The following is an 18710-nucleotide window of genomic DNA, read 5'->3' on the forward strand; positions in this document are numbered from 1 at the left end:
ATAGCAAACATGTGGAAGTGACTTCAGTGCCCCTCAACGTACAGTGAAGAAGCTCTTCATGTGCTGCTCACATGTTCTTCATCCTTAAAACCTTCTGACTCTCGGAAACTCATTCCCGCCCCGCCCAGCCCCCAACTAAACACACCCTTTACCAATATTGCCAGTTTGAGTCCTAATCCATCAGAACAGATATTTTGAAAAGATACTAATGTTACAAATTAGCTGGAAAACTACAAAACAAGTCTCCTGAAGCCCTTTCAATAGACTCTCCTCCCCTCTTTTTTCACTATTACCAAAACCCATTCTGTAATATACCTATAACTGTCACCTATATATGTATATAATAATTTGTAAACTCTATACATTTATTTAACATGTATTATATGTAACTGTTAATAAAGTCAAAAGAAAAAGCCAAAAAATCCAAAGAACATTCCACAAACATTTTCCCATAGTACTTATCTCACATTCTTCTACTGTGCTTAAAGATAACTTTACTTTGGATTTAGAATAACTACACCAAAAGGTCATTTTGCAAAATGCTTTGTATTTTACTGAAATTCTCTGAAATATATTCACTTGCTAAGGTATGTGGGGCTTCCTGATGGCTCAGTGCATAAAGAATCCACCTGCAATGAAGGAGACACAGGAAATGTGGGCTCAATCTCTGGGTCAGAAAGATCCCCCCCTGGAAGACGAAATGATAACCCATTCCAGTATTCTTGCCTGGAAAATCCCATGGTCAGAGGAGTCTGGCAGGCTACAGTCCAAAGGGCTGCAAAGCATGGGACACAACTAGGCAACTAAGCATGCAAGCACTAGGGTATATGGATATTGTAACAGAACATTTACCTGTTAGACTTGATATGCATCTTTAAAATTTTAGCTATCAAAAATAATGTTGCATTTTCTCAGAATACAAGAAACAAGAATTACTATTTGCCATTTATTCACTCCATGATTGGTTGATAGAGTCTGGTTTTATTTTGGTTGTTTTTTTACTTCCTAGAATTTGGATATAATAGCTAACCTCAGGGCTAGCTGCTTTCCATACATTATCTAAATCAGTGCTTAAAACAGCATTATGAGACAAGCGTAGCTATCAGTATCTTTGCTGGGAAGAAATGGAGACTTTTAAGAAATTAAAGACTTTTCCTAAGGTAATAAATGAGTTAGAATTTGAACCCACATTTTCTGATTCCAAAGCTCATTGGGAAACTTACAAAGATGTCAAGAATATGGCTTGAATCTCTTGTCTTTGCTTCCCACATATAACTGCAATAGCTAAAATATTAAATGAGATCATGTAAAAGTGATAATCAAAAACAAGCCAAATCCTTCTATGGGCCAGAGGTAGAATAGAAATAGAAAATGAACGGCAGTGCAACAGTTGGTTTTTGGAATACGAGACAAGCATTCCTCTATCTGTAAGGTAACTAGGATGCCATACTTGCACCATAAGGGGTGAAAAACAGTGCTATGTTTACTGATTAAAATCTGAGTGTAAGATAACAGGAGGATGAATAACCATCTCTCTCCCTGGAGCCATGGTTTACATAGACTGCTCAGTAGGGAGGCCACAGGCAGCAGGTACAGTGTGGCAGTCAGCACCTGGGACAACTGCTTTTTGACTTGGTGACGAGATACGGTACACCCGTTATCAGAGATTCTGAGCTGGGAGTGGAGAGGGTGCAGGGCCAACTCTATGACCATAAGAGTAGGGTGAGGCTAACAAAGAAAGAGAAATTTAAAGAATTTTTAAAAATCCCTCTCACTCAAGTTGAGCCTGAAAACGAAAATTCCAATACATGTAAAATCATATAAAAAGACTGTCAGGAAATTTTTTTTACAAAATCAGTCAATGAAGTCATTCCAGAGATATGAAAATAATAGATCAATTTCAGAAGTTCAAAATAAGCATGTTAGAAGCCTTGAAGAGATGAAGTAAGAAATACCATCAATACAATTTATAAGAAAGTTAGTAGAGAGGAAACAATAAAAGTGGTATAAGAATTAATTAAAATTCCCAAGGAAGAAAATATAGTCAAAAAGAATTCTGGAATGGATACAGTCAAAACAAGAATTAGTAAATTGGAAGTAATCCACACACACAAAAAATGAGTAATGCACACACAAAAAATCACAGCACAGAAAGATTATGAAAGAGAATTTAAGAAATATGTATGATATATTGTGAAGCTTAAACATACATATACTAGGATGTTCTAGAAAAAGAGATTAGAGCTAATGGTAAAAGAAGCCATATTTGAAATGAAAATTCTTAAAATTTCCACAATTTAAGAAAGATGTTACTCCTAAGATCAAAGGTTCTAGAAAAATGAACAATGACTATGCTTTCTACCTCATAAGGAGGATAATAAAAACCATATGGTCACTCTCTACAAAAGTCTTTGAGGACTCATAATTTGTCAGAGATGATAGAATCTAATTCTGTAGATTCAGTCCTGTATTTTGATAGAATAATTCATCTGAAAAAACAAATTGATGAATGTAATTGAAACAAGAACACAGCCAATATGGTATTCATCCTCCATAGAGAAGGCATAAATACACTGCAACAGATGTCTACTGCTACCAGCGTATAGAACAAACCCTGATATTTAATGACCATGAGATTTAAGGAAGTCAGTCAAAGAGTGTCATAACCCTAGCATATGTCCAGGCCACTCGGTCACTCTGTCCAGCGAGCTCACAAGTACAAACACACCCACACACATACACATACACTCAGTGCGTGTATGTGTGTGTGATACAGTAATCTAATCACATTTAATCTAATGTGATACAGTAATATAAGGAAAAGACAGTTAATTACAAATATGTTTTATACCGGAATAAGAGAGAGAACCGGATATTAATTTGTGAACATATTTCCATTGTTCCTGTTAATCTAATACAAAATTTAAACATCTGTTGAAAAGTGGCCTTATATAAGAAAATATATACCTTCTTAAAACCATGGTTTAAAAATAATGCTATTGAAGACTGTAAAAGGTTTTAAAATATGCCTTCACCTCAGTAACTAATCAATAGGTAAATACAAATGGAAAAGACTGAAGAGAGTAGTTTAAGATTAAATGTTAAAACTTAGCAGTACATCTTCCTATCCTTTGTTTATCACGATTCATGTACTTCCATTAGAGGGAACCCCATTCTTTGTAGCCCCTCCCCAAAGCAGGCTAACTTCCTGAGTTGCTGTTTGAGATTCTAACCGAGGAGAATAATAAAGTTCTCTTTAATTTCTGGTCTCAGAATTGTTGAAAGGTAATAGGTAAGCTGTAAACATTTTTTTTTTTTTTTTTTTTACAATCTTCATAGCAAAGGGAGAAGTTTTCTAGGGCTTCAGTCATGTCTTAATTTTACTTACTGAGACGTATTAAAAGAAAAACTCAAACAATTTACGTCTCTGTTTTGACCATTTATATAAAGATCATAACAAATGGCATTATTTAATAATTGCACTTTGGGAGATCCTGATGAGAACGTAATTTTAAAAACCTCAAAATGCTCAGGCAAATAAACACCTCAACATTTTCTCTTAAAAAAAAAAAAAGGTTTTCACTTCCTTGCAACACTAATAAACAGTAAGAAACTGTGTATTAGGAAAAAAGAGAATGAATGTAACAGGTGACGAACATAATGAACTTGTTCTCTTAGAAAGGGATTTGTCAGTCACGTTTTGCAATTGTTGAAAGAAGCTTGTATCAAATCATAAGAATGGCTCAAAAATAATTCTCCTTATAGTTTTTGTATAAAAGTCAAGACTATGACTTAGTTCTGCAACAGTTGATAAGTTTTCCAGAAATCTTTAGAAATGGAGAGCAAAGTAATGCTTCAAAATTGCCCTCTAAGTAAAAACATATTTGTTCTTTCTTAAAAGCTTTCCTCCCTTTAGTGTAAAGTTTTATAGCTTCACAATTACTCCAATATATTTTTTTTTCTTTTTTTTAATTTAGCAAACAGAAACATAAATCTCAAAATATAAGGAGTTTACTTTAGGAAATTTTATTTTTAAAATAATTTTTCAAAATTTGTATTGAAGAGGTACTCTTTAAAAAGTTTAAATGGACATGAAACACAATTACAATATAGAACTCTGTATTCTATCAAATCAACAATGCAGAAGACATATTTCCCCCCTCATTCATTTGGTAACATCTAATTCAGTCACCTTGCTAATAAAACTGCTTTTTAAACAAAGTCAACAATAGAAATAATATTTTGGCACTTATAAAAATTATAATACTTTGCAGAAGAGTCTCTTCTATAACATTCTAGGAGTACTCCCTGTAGACTCTGATTTTTATTTTATTTTTTTAACAAAAGCACATTTAAAACTGGATTTTAAATGTGGCTAAACTATGAATTAAGCACAATTTACAGTGAGGTATTTTTTTTCCCCCAGAAAAAACAAGCTTACTAACTTCTGGTATATTTGCATTGAAATAAAAACTCCTCAGCATTGTTTCACAATTAAAAAAAAAAAAAAGACTGTGCAAAGTTTCTGCCATGAAATGTGACCAAACCAGGCAAAAAGAAACAAAAGAAGTTTGCACGCTGCTTCTCAAAAGAGGCTTACACAATCTTTTGCCAGGAATAACATGCATAAACTCTAAGGAGGCAACTGTTGGAATCAAAACACACTTACTTTTTAATATGTAAAGATGCACTTTCCCCCCCTATTTTCGATTAAAAATCAGAGGACACCCCAGTGAGTCTCGCTGGCAGTCAGATAACACACAGGCCCTGACCCTTTAACTCGCTGGAATTCCCACACAAAGCTCTCTTCATACGGACTGTGCTATATATTCCTGAGATAAGGTGGCAAAACGTGAAGCCGGGTAGAAGTGACACAAAGTTGGACTAAATGAAATGTTTACATATATTCTGTCACACCACGGTTCCTTCATTACCTATTCCACACATGCTTTGCCTAAAACAATATTTATTCAGGTTGAAGAGAAGCATGATTTAAACAAAAGGACAATTTTAAGAAACAGGACATGCAAGACAATACAAATAGTGTATTTCTCTGTGAGCACTGCCAAGTTTAATGTGAGATCAAGCAGAAACAAAACCAGATCGCCTACGAACTTGTAAGAAATGCTCCTGCTATATTTTTCCCTCAAAGGACAAACGATTTCTTGTTTTACAGCATAGAAAGTATATTTCAAATAATATCTGAAATCTGCACTCACCATGAGAAAGCAACGGTTGCGCAGCGTTAGTGTGCTATTTTCTGCCCCCGTTCCATTTCAGTTTTGCCTAGAGTTGTCCAACACCCAATAGCCCAGAGCTGCCACCCAGAGGCCCCTTCCACGAGCTGGCTTATTTGCCTGTCAATCTGAGCCTCGGCTTCTGAATTATGCGGCTGTGCACTTTGCTGAAGTTCTAATATAATTTCCATACGCTTCCCACCGCCTGAAGCAGGTAATTTGTTCTCTCAGTTCAGTACACACTCAAGTCACTTTTCGGGGAACTCTCTGAGCTCAGGCTTGAAGTCGTTCACCTTCAAGGGAGAGAGTTCTCGGTAAGAAGTGGGTGGAGAGAAGTTAAGCTCACTACAGGGAACTCAGAATGTAATCAGAACGCAGAGAAACTTCCTCTCTTTTTTTCCTTCCTTGCCAGTCTGAGCTGCTAGTGCCTCTTTCATAGAACTTAGGAATGTAAAGGAGGACGCAAAGAGGCCCCTCCAGACAAGCCTTTCTCAATCAATTAGCTTGCAGCCATTACTTGTGACCTTAGGTCACACAGCATAAGTGTGTGGGGTGTGCCTTCGGGGGTCCCAAGTCTATTTATTACAGCTGAGATAACCAAAACCAAGCAGACACTCCTATCTAGAAATATTTTTAAGAGAAAATATGCTAAAGAAATGAAATAGACCAAAGCTAAATAAATATTCCAAGTTTCTTTTTGCAGGAACAACTCGTAATTCAGTCAAAGATTTTTATTTTATTTTATTTTTTCCTATTAAGAAGTCCAAGACAAGGTATTTTTTTCCCATATTGGGTCAAATAAGATTTAGAACTAAGCAGCGAAATATTTCTTTTATATTAAATTTCAAGCTGGGAATATAGAAATGACAAAATAACTAATGCATTATATGGTCACAGATATCACTTAATAACTTTGGTTCTTAGGTTTTGTTTTAGTTTCATTCTCTTTAAAGATACTGACTTCTTATATCTAACCACAAAGTTAAACTACTATAAACAAAGTTCTCTAAGCTTAGGGAAATTGAAATCATACCACTTTGGGAGATAGGAACAGTTACTTTAAACTCTTTCAAGATTACATATTATCTTATTCTCATAACCACTTTAATTAAATTTTGTTTTGTTCTCTAGTTAATACAAATGCTTCCTCTCTTTAAAATACACATAAAAATGAGGGTTCAAAATAACAGAAAACAAGTGAAATACTAAAGAGAAAAGTAATCTTTTCAAACTGCAGGTTCGTTTGAACTTCATACATTGTTTGCATATTCTTCAAGGAAAAACACTTTAAAAATAATAGCCACCAGCATCATCAATAAGATAATGACACAAAAATATGACAGAATTTTATTTCAAATTAAATTTATGCTTCTGAATAGTATAATCCAATCAAAGAGCTGCACAGCATTTTATAGCAGTTATATAGACAATGACCACCCCCCAAAGCACGCCCGCCTGCTCAGCTGCTTTGGTCATGTTGGACTCTGCGACCTTAGGGACTAGCCAGCCAGGCTCCTCTGACCATGAGACTCTCCAGGCAAGAATACTGGAGTGGGTTGTCATGCCCTCCATCAGGGGATCTTCCCAACCCAGGGATCGAACCCGCCTTTCCTGCGGCTCCTGCATTGCAGGTGGATTCTTTTTCTGCTGAGCCACACGGGAAGCCTAAGCACCCCCCTAGCCATCATTAAAAAGATGAATCTGCCACATCCACGTCTCTCTCACCCTATTTACTTGAGAAGGCCACAAAGCATCATCTGGTGCAACTTTCTATAGGAATGGTAATATCACATCTGGATGCTGAACTTGGTATTTCGATCCCATTAACCTTTAGTTGTCCAATGGCATTATCTTCAAACTGGACATTATCTCACTTAAATAAGACAAGTCAAAAATCCAAGAACAAATAAAGCAGGTGAGAGAAATAGGATCAGATAATAGTATCTAGTGGATAGGATCAATTTTGAAAACTGTGGTAATAAAGAATTTAGTAATTAAAGTGTTAAAATTAGTTATGAATGGGGGTTAGGGCAGAAATGAGTTTCCATTTTTTTTTCCAATATTCAATAGGAGTCATTGATAGATTTACTTTAACATTGCCTCTAAGTTAAAAAAAAATCAGTTAATACAAATATCAAATCACTATGTTGTATCCCTAAAGCCAATAGAATGTTATATATCAACTATATCTCAAAAAAAAAAAAAAATCAAACTTCCCCTTAAAACTTTTCCCCTGTAGTAACAGTAAAAAATAAAACTAAAATTAAAAGTTAGATAATAATATAAACAATAATGACAATAATAATGTCTTGGCACCTTTTAGTGATTCAGTTGTAATATTTTTATATATTGAAAGCAAGTATTATTCCAAAGCATTTGAGTATATGTAGGCAGTAGAGATGCAGAAAATCAAGAATTCTAACTACTAAAATAAAGAATTATTAATTATTGCTTAAAAGGTGCCTAGTCTTCAGAAATTCCATGATTCAATGCCACCCTGTAATTCTATATTCCATTTTCATCTGTAATGAAGAACAAGTTTTGTTTTCTTGTTCTCTTATTAAAAACTAACAACTAGCTCCTAATAGTCAACGAGGTCCCCAGTCTTAAACATTAGAAGTTTACAGTCAACACCCCAAGGATCTGGCTTCTTCTGCAGCAGTTTTAGCATGCTAAAAACAAAAGATTTTATGATAAGTGCAGAAGGGTTGTTGACAACCTACATAAAACAAAATATACACCAGCATTTAAAAGAACTTTAGTGAATTCATAGTCTAGGATGTTTTCTTATGGCCAGTTGGCTAAAACAAACATAGACATATTTTAATTACACACAGATTATGAAAAGAATCCGCTTTGTGAAATGTGACCTCTTTCATCAAAAAGATTACTACTAGATAGTATTGGAAATAGTTTGTCAATTTGTTCCCCTCTCAGTTCCATCTAAGTTTTATAGAGCAAAAGTCTACTACTCTATATGCCATGGTAATTTAAACAAAAACTTCAGATAATTTTTACTAAATTCAACTAATTTGAAAAAAGATTGAATAGTTTAGATAGCTTTACCACCAGATATTTGTATTTACAGACATGAAGTTAGAATACATAATAAAAACAAAAATAATTTTAAATTATCTTTCAGTTAATTAAAAAGACATTCAAAATGATAGAGTATGATATTTCTATGTGAAGTTATAAGGACAATTTCTAAGCATTGTATAATAATGACAAAATATTAATGACATTATGTGGTGTTGAAATTTCCCATAAAAGTTTTATTCTATATCTATACATTTTTCCCTGCAATGCTTTGGAAGGTAGTCACTTTTGGACAGAAGAACAGATGAACTAAAATGAAAGGCTTAAAAGCATTACTATCAAATTGCCAATTTTCCATAACACCTGCTATGATAAGTTGATTTCAATCAATTTTCTACTAAAACACCTACACAGAAAAACACATCTTACAACAATCCTAAAAACTAAGTTTAAAGAGACAAGTTCCTTACCATTCTTCTAAAGCTAATGCTATTGGACTAAGAAAAAACATTGGATTGTCTATACACATAGACAGACTAGTCCTATTCATTTGAAAGTCAAGAGAATATTTCAACATTTCTTGATTAACTGTATTCTGATTAATGGAATGATCTCCCCCCCACTAAAAGCTGGATTATCATGATTTTATTAGGTATCAATAGAAAGTGCTGCTTCTTGGGACAAATAAAGGCATATCCTCACAGTACTATCTTTGCCTATTGTGACATTAGTATTCGAAAATTGGAAGGGAGAGACAGAAGATTACCATGTGACATCTTATACCCTAAAATTTGGTTAAAGCAATGTAGATGGTAGCAGAAGTAGAAAGATGATGGAGAAAGGCACATGTTAGGAACTGCAGCTTTTCCTGCTTGTGAAACAACACGGTCTGAGATACAGGAGACAGCCCTTACTTTTTGGAGAGTGAAATACACTCCATGTGTGCTTCTTGGAGATCTGCACACCAAGCTGCCAACCAGCAGGGGTGACAAGAAGGGGATTTCACCAGCAAGAAGTGGATGGTAAGAAAACAACAGGTGTCATCTGGGTGTACACATGATATTGGATAAGCTAATTTATTGTTAAACAAATAGAAAACAAATATAAAGTGTAGGCCTGTATAAAAATATGATGGAGAAAATGGGAAAAGAGCATTACAAAAGAAGAGCAATAACTGAATACAACCTATATTAAAAAAGGAATTTTAAGCAAAATTCTTGAAGACATGATCCTGATCCCTATAATATAAGAAGGAAGTGACCTAAAATAAAAATAAAGAAAATGCACATTTTAAAAAGACAAGAGGATAGTGGATTAAGAAAAAAATGAAGTGAAAATGAGAAATGACACTCCAGGGACTTCCCAGATGGCCCAGTGTTTAAGACTCCATGCTCCCAAGACAGGGAGCTGGGGTTTGATCCCTGGTCAGGGAACTAGGTCACAAGTGCCGAAACTAAGAGTTCATATGCTGCAATTAAAGAGGCTGCTTGCCACAACAAAGACCCAGCACAGTCAAAGAAATAAATATTAAAAAAAAAGAGAGAGACTCTCCAAAAAGTAACTGAAGTGATAGGGATGACAAATTTTTAAAAATAGGGAGACAAGTTTGAAATCTATAGCAACAGTGTAGGTGAGCTCACTGGAAGAAATCCTAAAATAATCGATTCCACTCATTTTATCTAAGATATCATAAAACATAAGGAAAAATTGAGAGAATGCTATGAAAAAGGGAAAATGCCTACAAAAATATGAAAAATTTCAACATAATGCATACACACTCTGGCACATTCTTTGAAAGAAACAAACACCTTGATGAAAAATATAAAAGGAACAGATAGTTCAAAGAAGAGATAAAAGAAATAAAAACTAAAGTAATATTGAAATATAGTACAAGATTTCCTATTGTTTGATAATTTTAAAAGTAATATTCTAAGTGGGTTATTCTATGCTTACGAGTGTATAAATTGGAATAAGCTTTGTGGAAAGTAATCAGCTTACATACACCAAGATTCCTGCATTTTTTCTTTTTATTTATCTGTTTATTAAGCAGATATTTCTCCATCACTTACTATGTGCCAGGCATTGTTTGAGGCAACAGGGATAAAGTATTTAACAAAATAGAACCTCTGTTCTCATTTGGCTCAGACTCGGAGGCAAAGGGAGACAAGAAAGAAGTAAACACAGCATGTTGGGCACTGCTGAGCACTAAGAAGAAAAGTAACACAGGCCAAAGCAATAATGAATGCATTGGGAGATGGTGGACACTATATTTATATAGGTGCTCGGGGAAATATATCTCTGGTATGACAGTGTTAGAGCAGTAACTGGAGCATGATGTAGAGGTCTATCATGATAACATATAGGTGACAACACTTCCAGAGAGGAATCTGCCAGTGAACAGGCTCTGAGCTGGGGAAGGATTCTCAGTAACATTGAATTAAGAAGTGCTAAGTCAATGATTCTTTGGTAAGGAAGGCAGACTCTTTTGTTAAGAAACTCCTCAGGGAGACAGACCAATATTTTTATACAAAGTTGCTTATATTGTCTACAAAACTGAGAATGAGTATAACAATGTGTGTTATACAGCCATTTAAAATCATTATTTTAGGACTTATTATTGTTGTCGAGTCACAAAATATGAACCTTAGGTAAAAAAGAGAAGAAATAAAAAAACAAGCTCTAGGTAATATATGATTCTAATTTTGTAAGATGACTGTCCTTCAATACAGAAAAAGGATCAGGTATTAAATGTTGACAGTACTGTCATCTCTGTAGCGCAGAGTCATGGATTGCTTGATTTTTTTTTTACTTTTTTTTTTTTCTAAATTACTTTAACTGTACTTTCTTTATAACAGAAAAATATTCATTAACGAAAAAGAGAGGCAAGCATTATTAACTTAGGTATACTCTTAACTCCAGCGGTCTCTTAATCACAACCATTGAATTTTTCAACTTATTTGATTATTTACACTCTGAAATGCAATCAGCTAGTACTTTTTGAAAATTAAATGAAAAGTTACTTCTTCCCTTCCATCTTACTGCTTCAACTCTGTTACTTGTCTACAGGAAAAAAAATTTAAAGTGTTTTACATGGAGATCAGTGGAGAAATAACTCCATAAAGAATGAAGAGATGGAGCCAAAGCAAAAACAACACACAGTTATGGATGTGACTCTTGATAGAAAGCAAGGTCCAATGCTGTAAAGAGCAATACTGCATAGGAACCTGGAATGTTAGGTCCATGAATCAAGGCAAATTGGAAGTGGTCAAACAGGAGATGGCAAGAGTGAACATCGACGTTTTAGGAATCAGCGAACTAAAATAGACTGGACTAGATGAATTTAACTCAGATGACCATTATATATCTACTACTGTACTGAAATCAGATGGATTATATTCTTTGTAGCCAAAGATGGAGAAGTTTTATACAGTCAGCAAAAACAAGACTGGCAGGTGACTGTGGCTCAGATCGTGAACGCCTTACTGCCAAATTCAGACTTAAATTGAAGAAAGTAGGGGAAACCACTGGACTATTCAGGTATGACCTAAATCAAATCCCTTACAATTAAACAGTGGAAGTGAGAAATAGATTTAGACTAGGTCTGATAGACAGACTAGGGACTAGATCTGGTAGACAGAGTGCCTGATGAACTGATGGATGTTTGTGACATTGTACAGGAGACAGGAATTAAGACCATCCCTAAGAAAAAGAAATGCAAAAAAGCAAAATGGCTGTCTGAGGGGGCCTTACAAAGAGCTGTGAAAAGAAGAGAAGTGAAAAGTAAAGGAGAAAAGGAAAGAAATACTCATTTATATGTAGAGTTCCAAAGAATAGCAAGGAGAAATAAGAAAGCCTTCCTCAGTGACCAGCGCAAAGAAATAGAAGAAAACAATATAATGGGAAAGACTAGAGATCTCTTCAAGAAAATTAAAGATACCAAATGAACATTTCATGCAAAGATGGGCTCAATAAAGGACAGAAATTGTATGGACCGAACAGAAGCAGAAGATATTAAGAAGTGGTGGCAAGAATACACAGAAGAACTGTACAAAAAAGATCTTCACAAAAAAAGATCTTCAGATAATCATGATGGTGTGATCACTCACCTAGAGCCAGACATCCTGGAATGTGAAGTCAAGTGGGCCTTAGGAAGAATCACTATGAACAAAGTTAGTGGATGTGACGGAATTCCAGTTGAACCATTTAAAATCCTGAAAGATGATGCTGTGAAACTACTGAGTGCAGCAACTCAATACGCCAGCAAATTTGGAAAACTCAGTAGTGCCCACAGGACTGGAAAAGATCAATTTTCATTCCAATCCCAAAGAAAGGCAATGCCAAAGAATGCTCAAACTACTGCACAATTGCACTCTTCTCCCACGCTAGTAAAGTAACGCTCAAAACTCTCCAAGCCAGGCTTCAGCAATACGTGAACCGTGAACTTCCAGATGTTCAAGCTGGTTTTAGAAAAGGCAGAGGAAGCATATATCAAATTGCCAACATCCACTGGATCATCAAAACAGCAAGAGTTCCAGAAAAATATCTACTTCTGCTTTATTGACTTTACCAAAGCTTTTGACTGTGCTGATCACAATAAACTGTGGAAAATTCTGAGAGATGGGAATACCAGACCACCTGACCTGCCTCTTGAGAAACCTGTATGCAGGTCAGGAAGCAACAATTAGAACAGGACATGGAAAAACAGACTGGTTCCAAATAGGAAAAGGAGTACGTCAAGGCTGTATATTGTTACCCTGCTTGTTTAACTTATATGCAGAGTACATCATGAGAAATGCTGGGCTGGATGAAGCACAAGCTGGAATCAAGATTGCCAGGAGAAATATCAATAAACTTCAGATATGCAGATGACACCACCCTTATGGCAGAAAGCAAAGAAGAACTAAAAAGCCTCTTGAAGAAAGTGAAAGAGAGTGAAAAAGTTGTCTTAAAGCTCAACATTCAGAAAACTAAGATCATGGCATCAAGTCCCATCACTTCATGGCAAATAGATGGGGAAACAGTGGAAACAGTGGCAGACTTTATTTTGGGGGCTCCAAAATCACTGCAGATGTTGACTGCAGCCATGAAATTAAAAGATGCTTACTCCTTGTAAGAAAAGTTATCACCAACCTAGACAGCATGTTAAAAAGCAGAGACATTACTTTGCCAACAAAGTTCTGTCTAGTCAAGGCTATGGTTTTTCCAGTAGTCATGTATAGATATGAGAGTTGAACTATAAAAAAGCTGAGTGCTGAAGAATTGATGCTTTTGAACTGTGGTGTTGGAGAAGACTCTTGAGATTTCCTTGGACTGCAAGGAGATCCAACCAGTCCATCCTAGAGGAAATCAGTCCTGAATATTCATTGGAAGGCCTGATGTTGAAGCTGAAACTCCAATACTTTGGCCACATGATGCAAAGAACTAAATCATTTGAAAAAACTCCTAATGCTGGGAAAGATTGAAGGCAGTATGAGAAGGGGACAACAGAGGACGAGATGGTTGGATGGCATCACCAACTCAATGGACATGCATTTGGGTAAACTCTGGGAGTTGGTGATGGACAGGGAGGCCTGGCATTCTGCAGTCCATGGGTTCACAAAGAGTCAGACATGACTGAGCAACTGAACCAAACTGAACTGATATGTAAAATCATGTTCATGTAGGGACATACTCTTGCTTTCTCCTTTGAGAGTATATCACAAATGCCATCTCCTTCATTCAGTGACAAATGTCTTCTCACAGTATCTACTACTTTGAACTTAATTAGATCTTCTTCCCAGACAATCTAAACTATCTCATGTCTAAGACCCTCCCTGTCTTTATGGGTCCCAAAGGACTGGGGGAGCAGCAGGAAAGCAAGATGAAATGTTGCTATAGTTAAGGCTGTGTGCAGCAAATGGGTGAGCAAGTAGGGACTTGAATGATGTTTAAAATGAAAATTACAAGAAGATAGAAGGAAGTAAAGAAAGAAAGAAGAAAGGCAGAAAGGAAAGGAGAAAGGAAGGATGGAAAGAAGGAAGAAGAAAAGAAAGACAGAAAGAAAGAAGGAAAACAGAACTCTACACAAATGGGTCATTAATGAAGAGAAAAAGAACAAGGCACTGGAATACAAAAGCAAAATCTCAGGCTCAAGAATGAGTACAGGTTGGCCAAAATTAGCCAGTTCCATAACTTTTGTTGTTTCAAGAAAGATGTGAAAAATAAGTCTAGGTCTATCATTCAAAGGTCTTGTTAAAACAAACAAACAAAAAACAAAACAAAACAACAATGACAACAAAAATAAATAAAGCAAGTAAAGGAGGTAAAATATGGAGATTAAAAATAGGAAAAAAGGGGAGAATGCAACATTCAGAGAGACAGAGAGAGAGATTAACTGTATAATCTGAAAAAATAACTGACTAGAATGGGAAGAAAAAGCATGGCTCCTGAGGAAGTGACAGGAAATGTGTACATGTAAGTGTTTCTGTGTTGCTGTATCACTGTCAGTGAGGCTTTAGAAGAGAATGTGGAAAGTAGTCTAACTGGACTGGAGATGATGGCAAATGGGGTTGAGAAAACTAGAGTGGTTGGAAAGTATGAGATTGATTCAGATCAAAGAAAATAAACAGATTTACAAACTACAGGGGAATGGAGAAAAGTCACAAATTGGGACCAATCGGGATGGGTCACATGCCTCGCATGCCTGCGTGCATGCTTAGTCATTCAGTCGCGTCGGACTCTTTGCCACTCCATGGACTGTAGCCCGCCAGGCTCCTCTGTCCATTGGATTTCCCAGGCAAGAATACCGGAGTGGGTTGCCATTTCCTCCTCCAGGGTATCTTCCTGACCCAGGGATCCAACCCACAACTCTTACATCTACCTGCAGTGGCAGGCAGGTTCTTTACCATTAGCGCCACTGGGGTGGGGGTTGGGGGAGAAGTTTAGTGAGAAATAAAAGCTGATGCCTGATCCCGTGGGAAACTGTGTAGGAGGCAAGTGCTGAGGTCTTCAACGGAGGGTCTTCTGAATGGCCAGGACTGAACTACTGTCCATCTATTCAGATTGTCAGGGATCACAGAGGGGATCCTGAGCCGTCCCCATGCACCCTCAGGTCGGTAGGATCCATCCAGTCAAATCACTGCTCTGCCTCTCACAGCTAAATCTGCCTGGGCCCCAGAAACAGACCCAGGGTACTAGAGCAGTAACAGGTTGGGTGGCGGGGGGGTGGGAATAGAAGCTTTAGGCAGATGTACTCTAGTATATCAAGACTCATTCAGGGTGGTAGTGCTCAGGTAAGGACTAGAATCGAGTTGCTATTGACACAGAGGAATATCTTTGAGATAAAGCGAGGCTTTCATGAGCAGGTCATGAAGAACAGCTTGAGAGGGTATTAAAATGTCAGCCTACCGGAAGTTCTTTCTCTGTAGCTTTTCTTGGTTCCTTCTTCTCCTATAGTACCAAGACATTAATTCTAATATGTGTAAAGTACTATATCTGCAAACTCTTACATATATATATTTATTTATTTTTATAAATATATTATATATATAACACATGAAGATTACATTCATATCTTTATAACTACTCTCAGCCTTCAGACTAGGATATTTGGGACTATCCAGGGGAAATTCTGAGTCAAGGGATATTGTCAAAAGTGGCCAGCCTACCAGGATTAAGGGTGCTAAATTCAAGTTAATATTATATACCACTGGTTCTAAAACCCTTGTTATACTGTACTTGAAGCTCTGGTTGCTATTATTAAAATTTAGACTATTAATTTTGATAAGCCTAAAGAGTTAATCTTTGGCAACATACTACTATCATGAGGTCTCGGAGCCTATACCCCAGTGATAAGACCTAAATTTCCAATTAGGAAAGGATATGATGGGCTATTGAACACAAAGGCAGATAAATTTCTGTGATTCCAGTTTTAAAACTTTCAATAAAGAGCTGTTTTTTAGATCCTAACCGCTATTTAATTAGATTGGGGAATTGTTGTCATGTTTGTAATTTTGTCCCCAATTCTTAGCTAAATTAATTAACTTTGAGACTTTTAATGAAAAGAAATTGATTCTAACTATGGCATATGCTCAAAAAGTTATATAAATGTCTGAGCTAAAACACTTTAGAATATGTTATTTAGCTTACACACTATAAAGTTTATTCTTTTCCTGCTTTCTCTTTTTCAGAAAACAAAGCTCAAGAAGAAATAGGCAAACATGGCAGGATACTTGTAAATACAGAGAACTATAAAGATCTGCTATGAGGTGCTGTCTTCTTCTTTAACATGGGTCAAAAAGAGAACGCATTAGTGTGTTGAATTCCAATAGGAGCCATGAACACTATCTTGACTCTCCCCTTTCACTGACTAGATATGTGCTGACTTAATAAACCGTGTATTACAAGAGTACAAAATTGTTGTATATAATTTTAATGAGTACAAATGTGTATAAATTTCTTTCAAGAACATGATATTAGTATGGCCATCCTTAAAGACAGAAGTTCTGAGTATATTTTAAAAGGAAGAAAGTATAAGTAGTGGACAAAACATTGGTCCAGGCATAAAGATTTACATAAAGTGAAAATGAACATTTAGGGAAAGAAATGATGAGGAAAATCACCCAGAGACTTCCACTGACTGGTTCCTTTATACCTTGCATCCCAACAGACTTTCTTACCCCACAGGAGTCACAGCATCTCGAGTTAACAGAGCAGCCAACCTGTTCCTCACATTCGTGTCTTCTCTCAGATTATCTCCAGTGTTTGGAGAGCCTTGCTGCCACAATTTCTCCATTTCAGATAACTTTGTTCCTTCTTTCTTTTAAGATTCCACTGAAGTGTCACCTCCTCTGCCCACCCCCAGGCTCAATTGAATTCCTCTCCCCATGGAGTGCTGCGATTCATGGGGTCACAGAGTCAGACACGACTGAGCGACTGAATTGAACTGAACTGAACTTCCAATCCCACTTTGTGAGAGCCAGCCTTGCCCTTACCACTTCCACTGAGTGGTAGATTTCCATCACTTTGCCACTTATGCTTCATAACTATCTCTTCATTCCATTCTCTCATCTTTGTCTCATCACCTCTGCTTTGGACCTGGTCATTTTCATCTGCTGCTCACCTGGTCTCTTACAAGGGACACCTAACTGATCTAGCTTCTCTTCATCCTTCCAATAATCAAAATTCTGCCAGAATTTTCTTCCTGATGGACCATGCCACTTTTTTTTGTTGTTTTCTTTAAGCCCATTTTTCTTCATTTCCAAAATAATAAACACCTGTACTTTATTTTTTTTTTTATTTTTTTTTTTTTTATTTCAACTACAGAGGGCAGGTCTTTATTCCCAATCCCGATCCCCCCTCCCACCTCCCTCTCCACCCAATTCCTCTGGGTCTTCCCAGTGCACCAGGCCGGAGCACTTGTCTCATGCATCCCACCTGGGCTGGTGATCTGTTTCACCATAGATAGTATACATGCTGTTCTTTTGAAATATCCCACCCTCACATTCTCCCACAGAGTTCAAAAGTCTGTTCTGTATTTCTGTGTCTCTTTTTCTGTTTTGCATATAGGGTTATCGTTACCATCTTTCTAAATTCCATATATATGTGTTAGTATGCTGTAATGTTCTTATTCTTTCTGGCTTACTTCACTCTGTATAATGGGCTCCAGCTCATCCATCTCATTAGGACTTGATTCAACATGAATTCTTTTTAATGGCTGAGTAAATATTCCATGGTGTATATGTTACCACAGCTTCCTTATCCATTCATTCTTGCTGATGACGGGCATTCTAGGTTTGTTCCAGTCCTGGCTATTATAAACAGTGCTGCGATGAACTTGGGGTGCACGTGTCTCTTTCAATTCGTTTCCTCAGTGGTGTCATGCCCAGAGTGGGAATTGCTGGGTCACTATGCAGTTTCTATTCAGTTTAAGGAATCTCCACCTGTTTTCCATGGGCTGTATAGTTGCATTCCCACCACAGTGTAAGAGGGTTCCCTTTTCTCCACACCCTCTCCAGCATTTATTGCTTGTAGACTTTTGGATAGCAGCCATCCTGACTGGCGTGTAATGATACCTCATTGTGGTTTTGATTTGCATTTCTCTGATAATGAGTGATGTTGAGCATCTTTTCATGTGTTTGTTAGCCATCTGTATGTCTTCTTTGGAGAAATGTCTGTTTAGTTCTTTGGTCCATTTTTTGATTGGGTCATTTATTTTTCTGGAATTGAGCTGCAGGAGTTGCTTGTATATTTTTGAGATTAATCCTTTGTCTGTTTCTTCATTTGCTATTATTTTCTCCCAATCTGAGGGCTGTCTTTCACCTTACTTATAGTTTCCTTTGTTGGTGCAAAAAGCTTTTAAGTTTCATTAGGTCCCATTTGTTTAGTTTTGCCTTTTTATTTCAATATTCTGGGAGGTGGGTCATAGGAGGATCTTGCTGTGATTTATGTCGGAGA

General features: G+C 36.5%; 1 protein-coding gene across 3 annotated transcripts in view; it reads right to left on the bottom strand.

Moving 5' to 3' along the window:
- LOC122428683 overlaps positions 1–18710 on the bottom strand; it is a 673994-nt gene that overhangs the window by 460907 nt on the left and 194377 nt on the right. For 2 of the 3 annotated variants that reach the window (XR_006265788.1, XM_043448697.1), the window contains exon 1: positions 5220–5673. The exons of the other annotated variant lie outside the window; for it this stretch is intronic. Coding sequence is in view for 1 of the 2 variants with exons in the window: in XM_043448697.1 (XP_043304632.1) it covers positions 5220–5222 (3 nt within the window). In the remaining variant the exon portion in view is untranslated. Of the gene's footprint in view, positions 1–5219; positions 5674–18710 lie in introns of those variants that run through there. 3 annotated transcript variants of the gene reach the window in all.

The sequence above is a fragment of the Cervus canadensis genome, chromosome 27 (assembly GCF_019320065.1).
Source record: "Cervus canadensis isolate Bull #8, Minnesota chromosome 27, ASM1932006v1, whole genome shotgun sequence".
Lineage (NCBI taxonomy): Eukaryota > Metazoa > Chordata > Mammalia > Artiodactyla > Cervidae > Cervus > Cervus canadensis.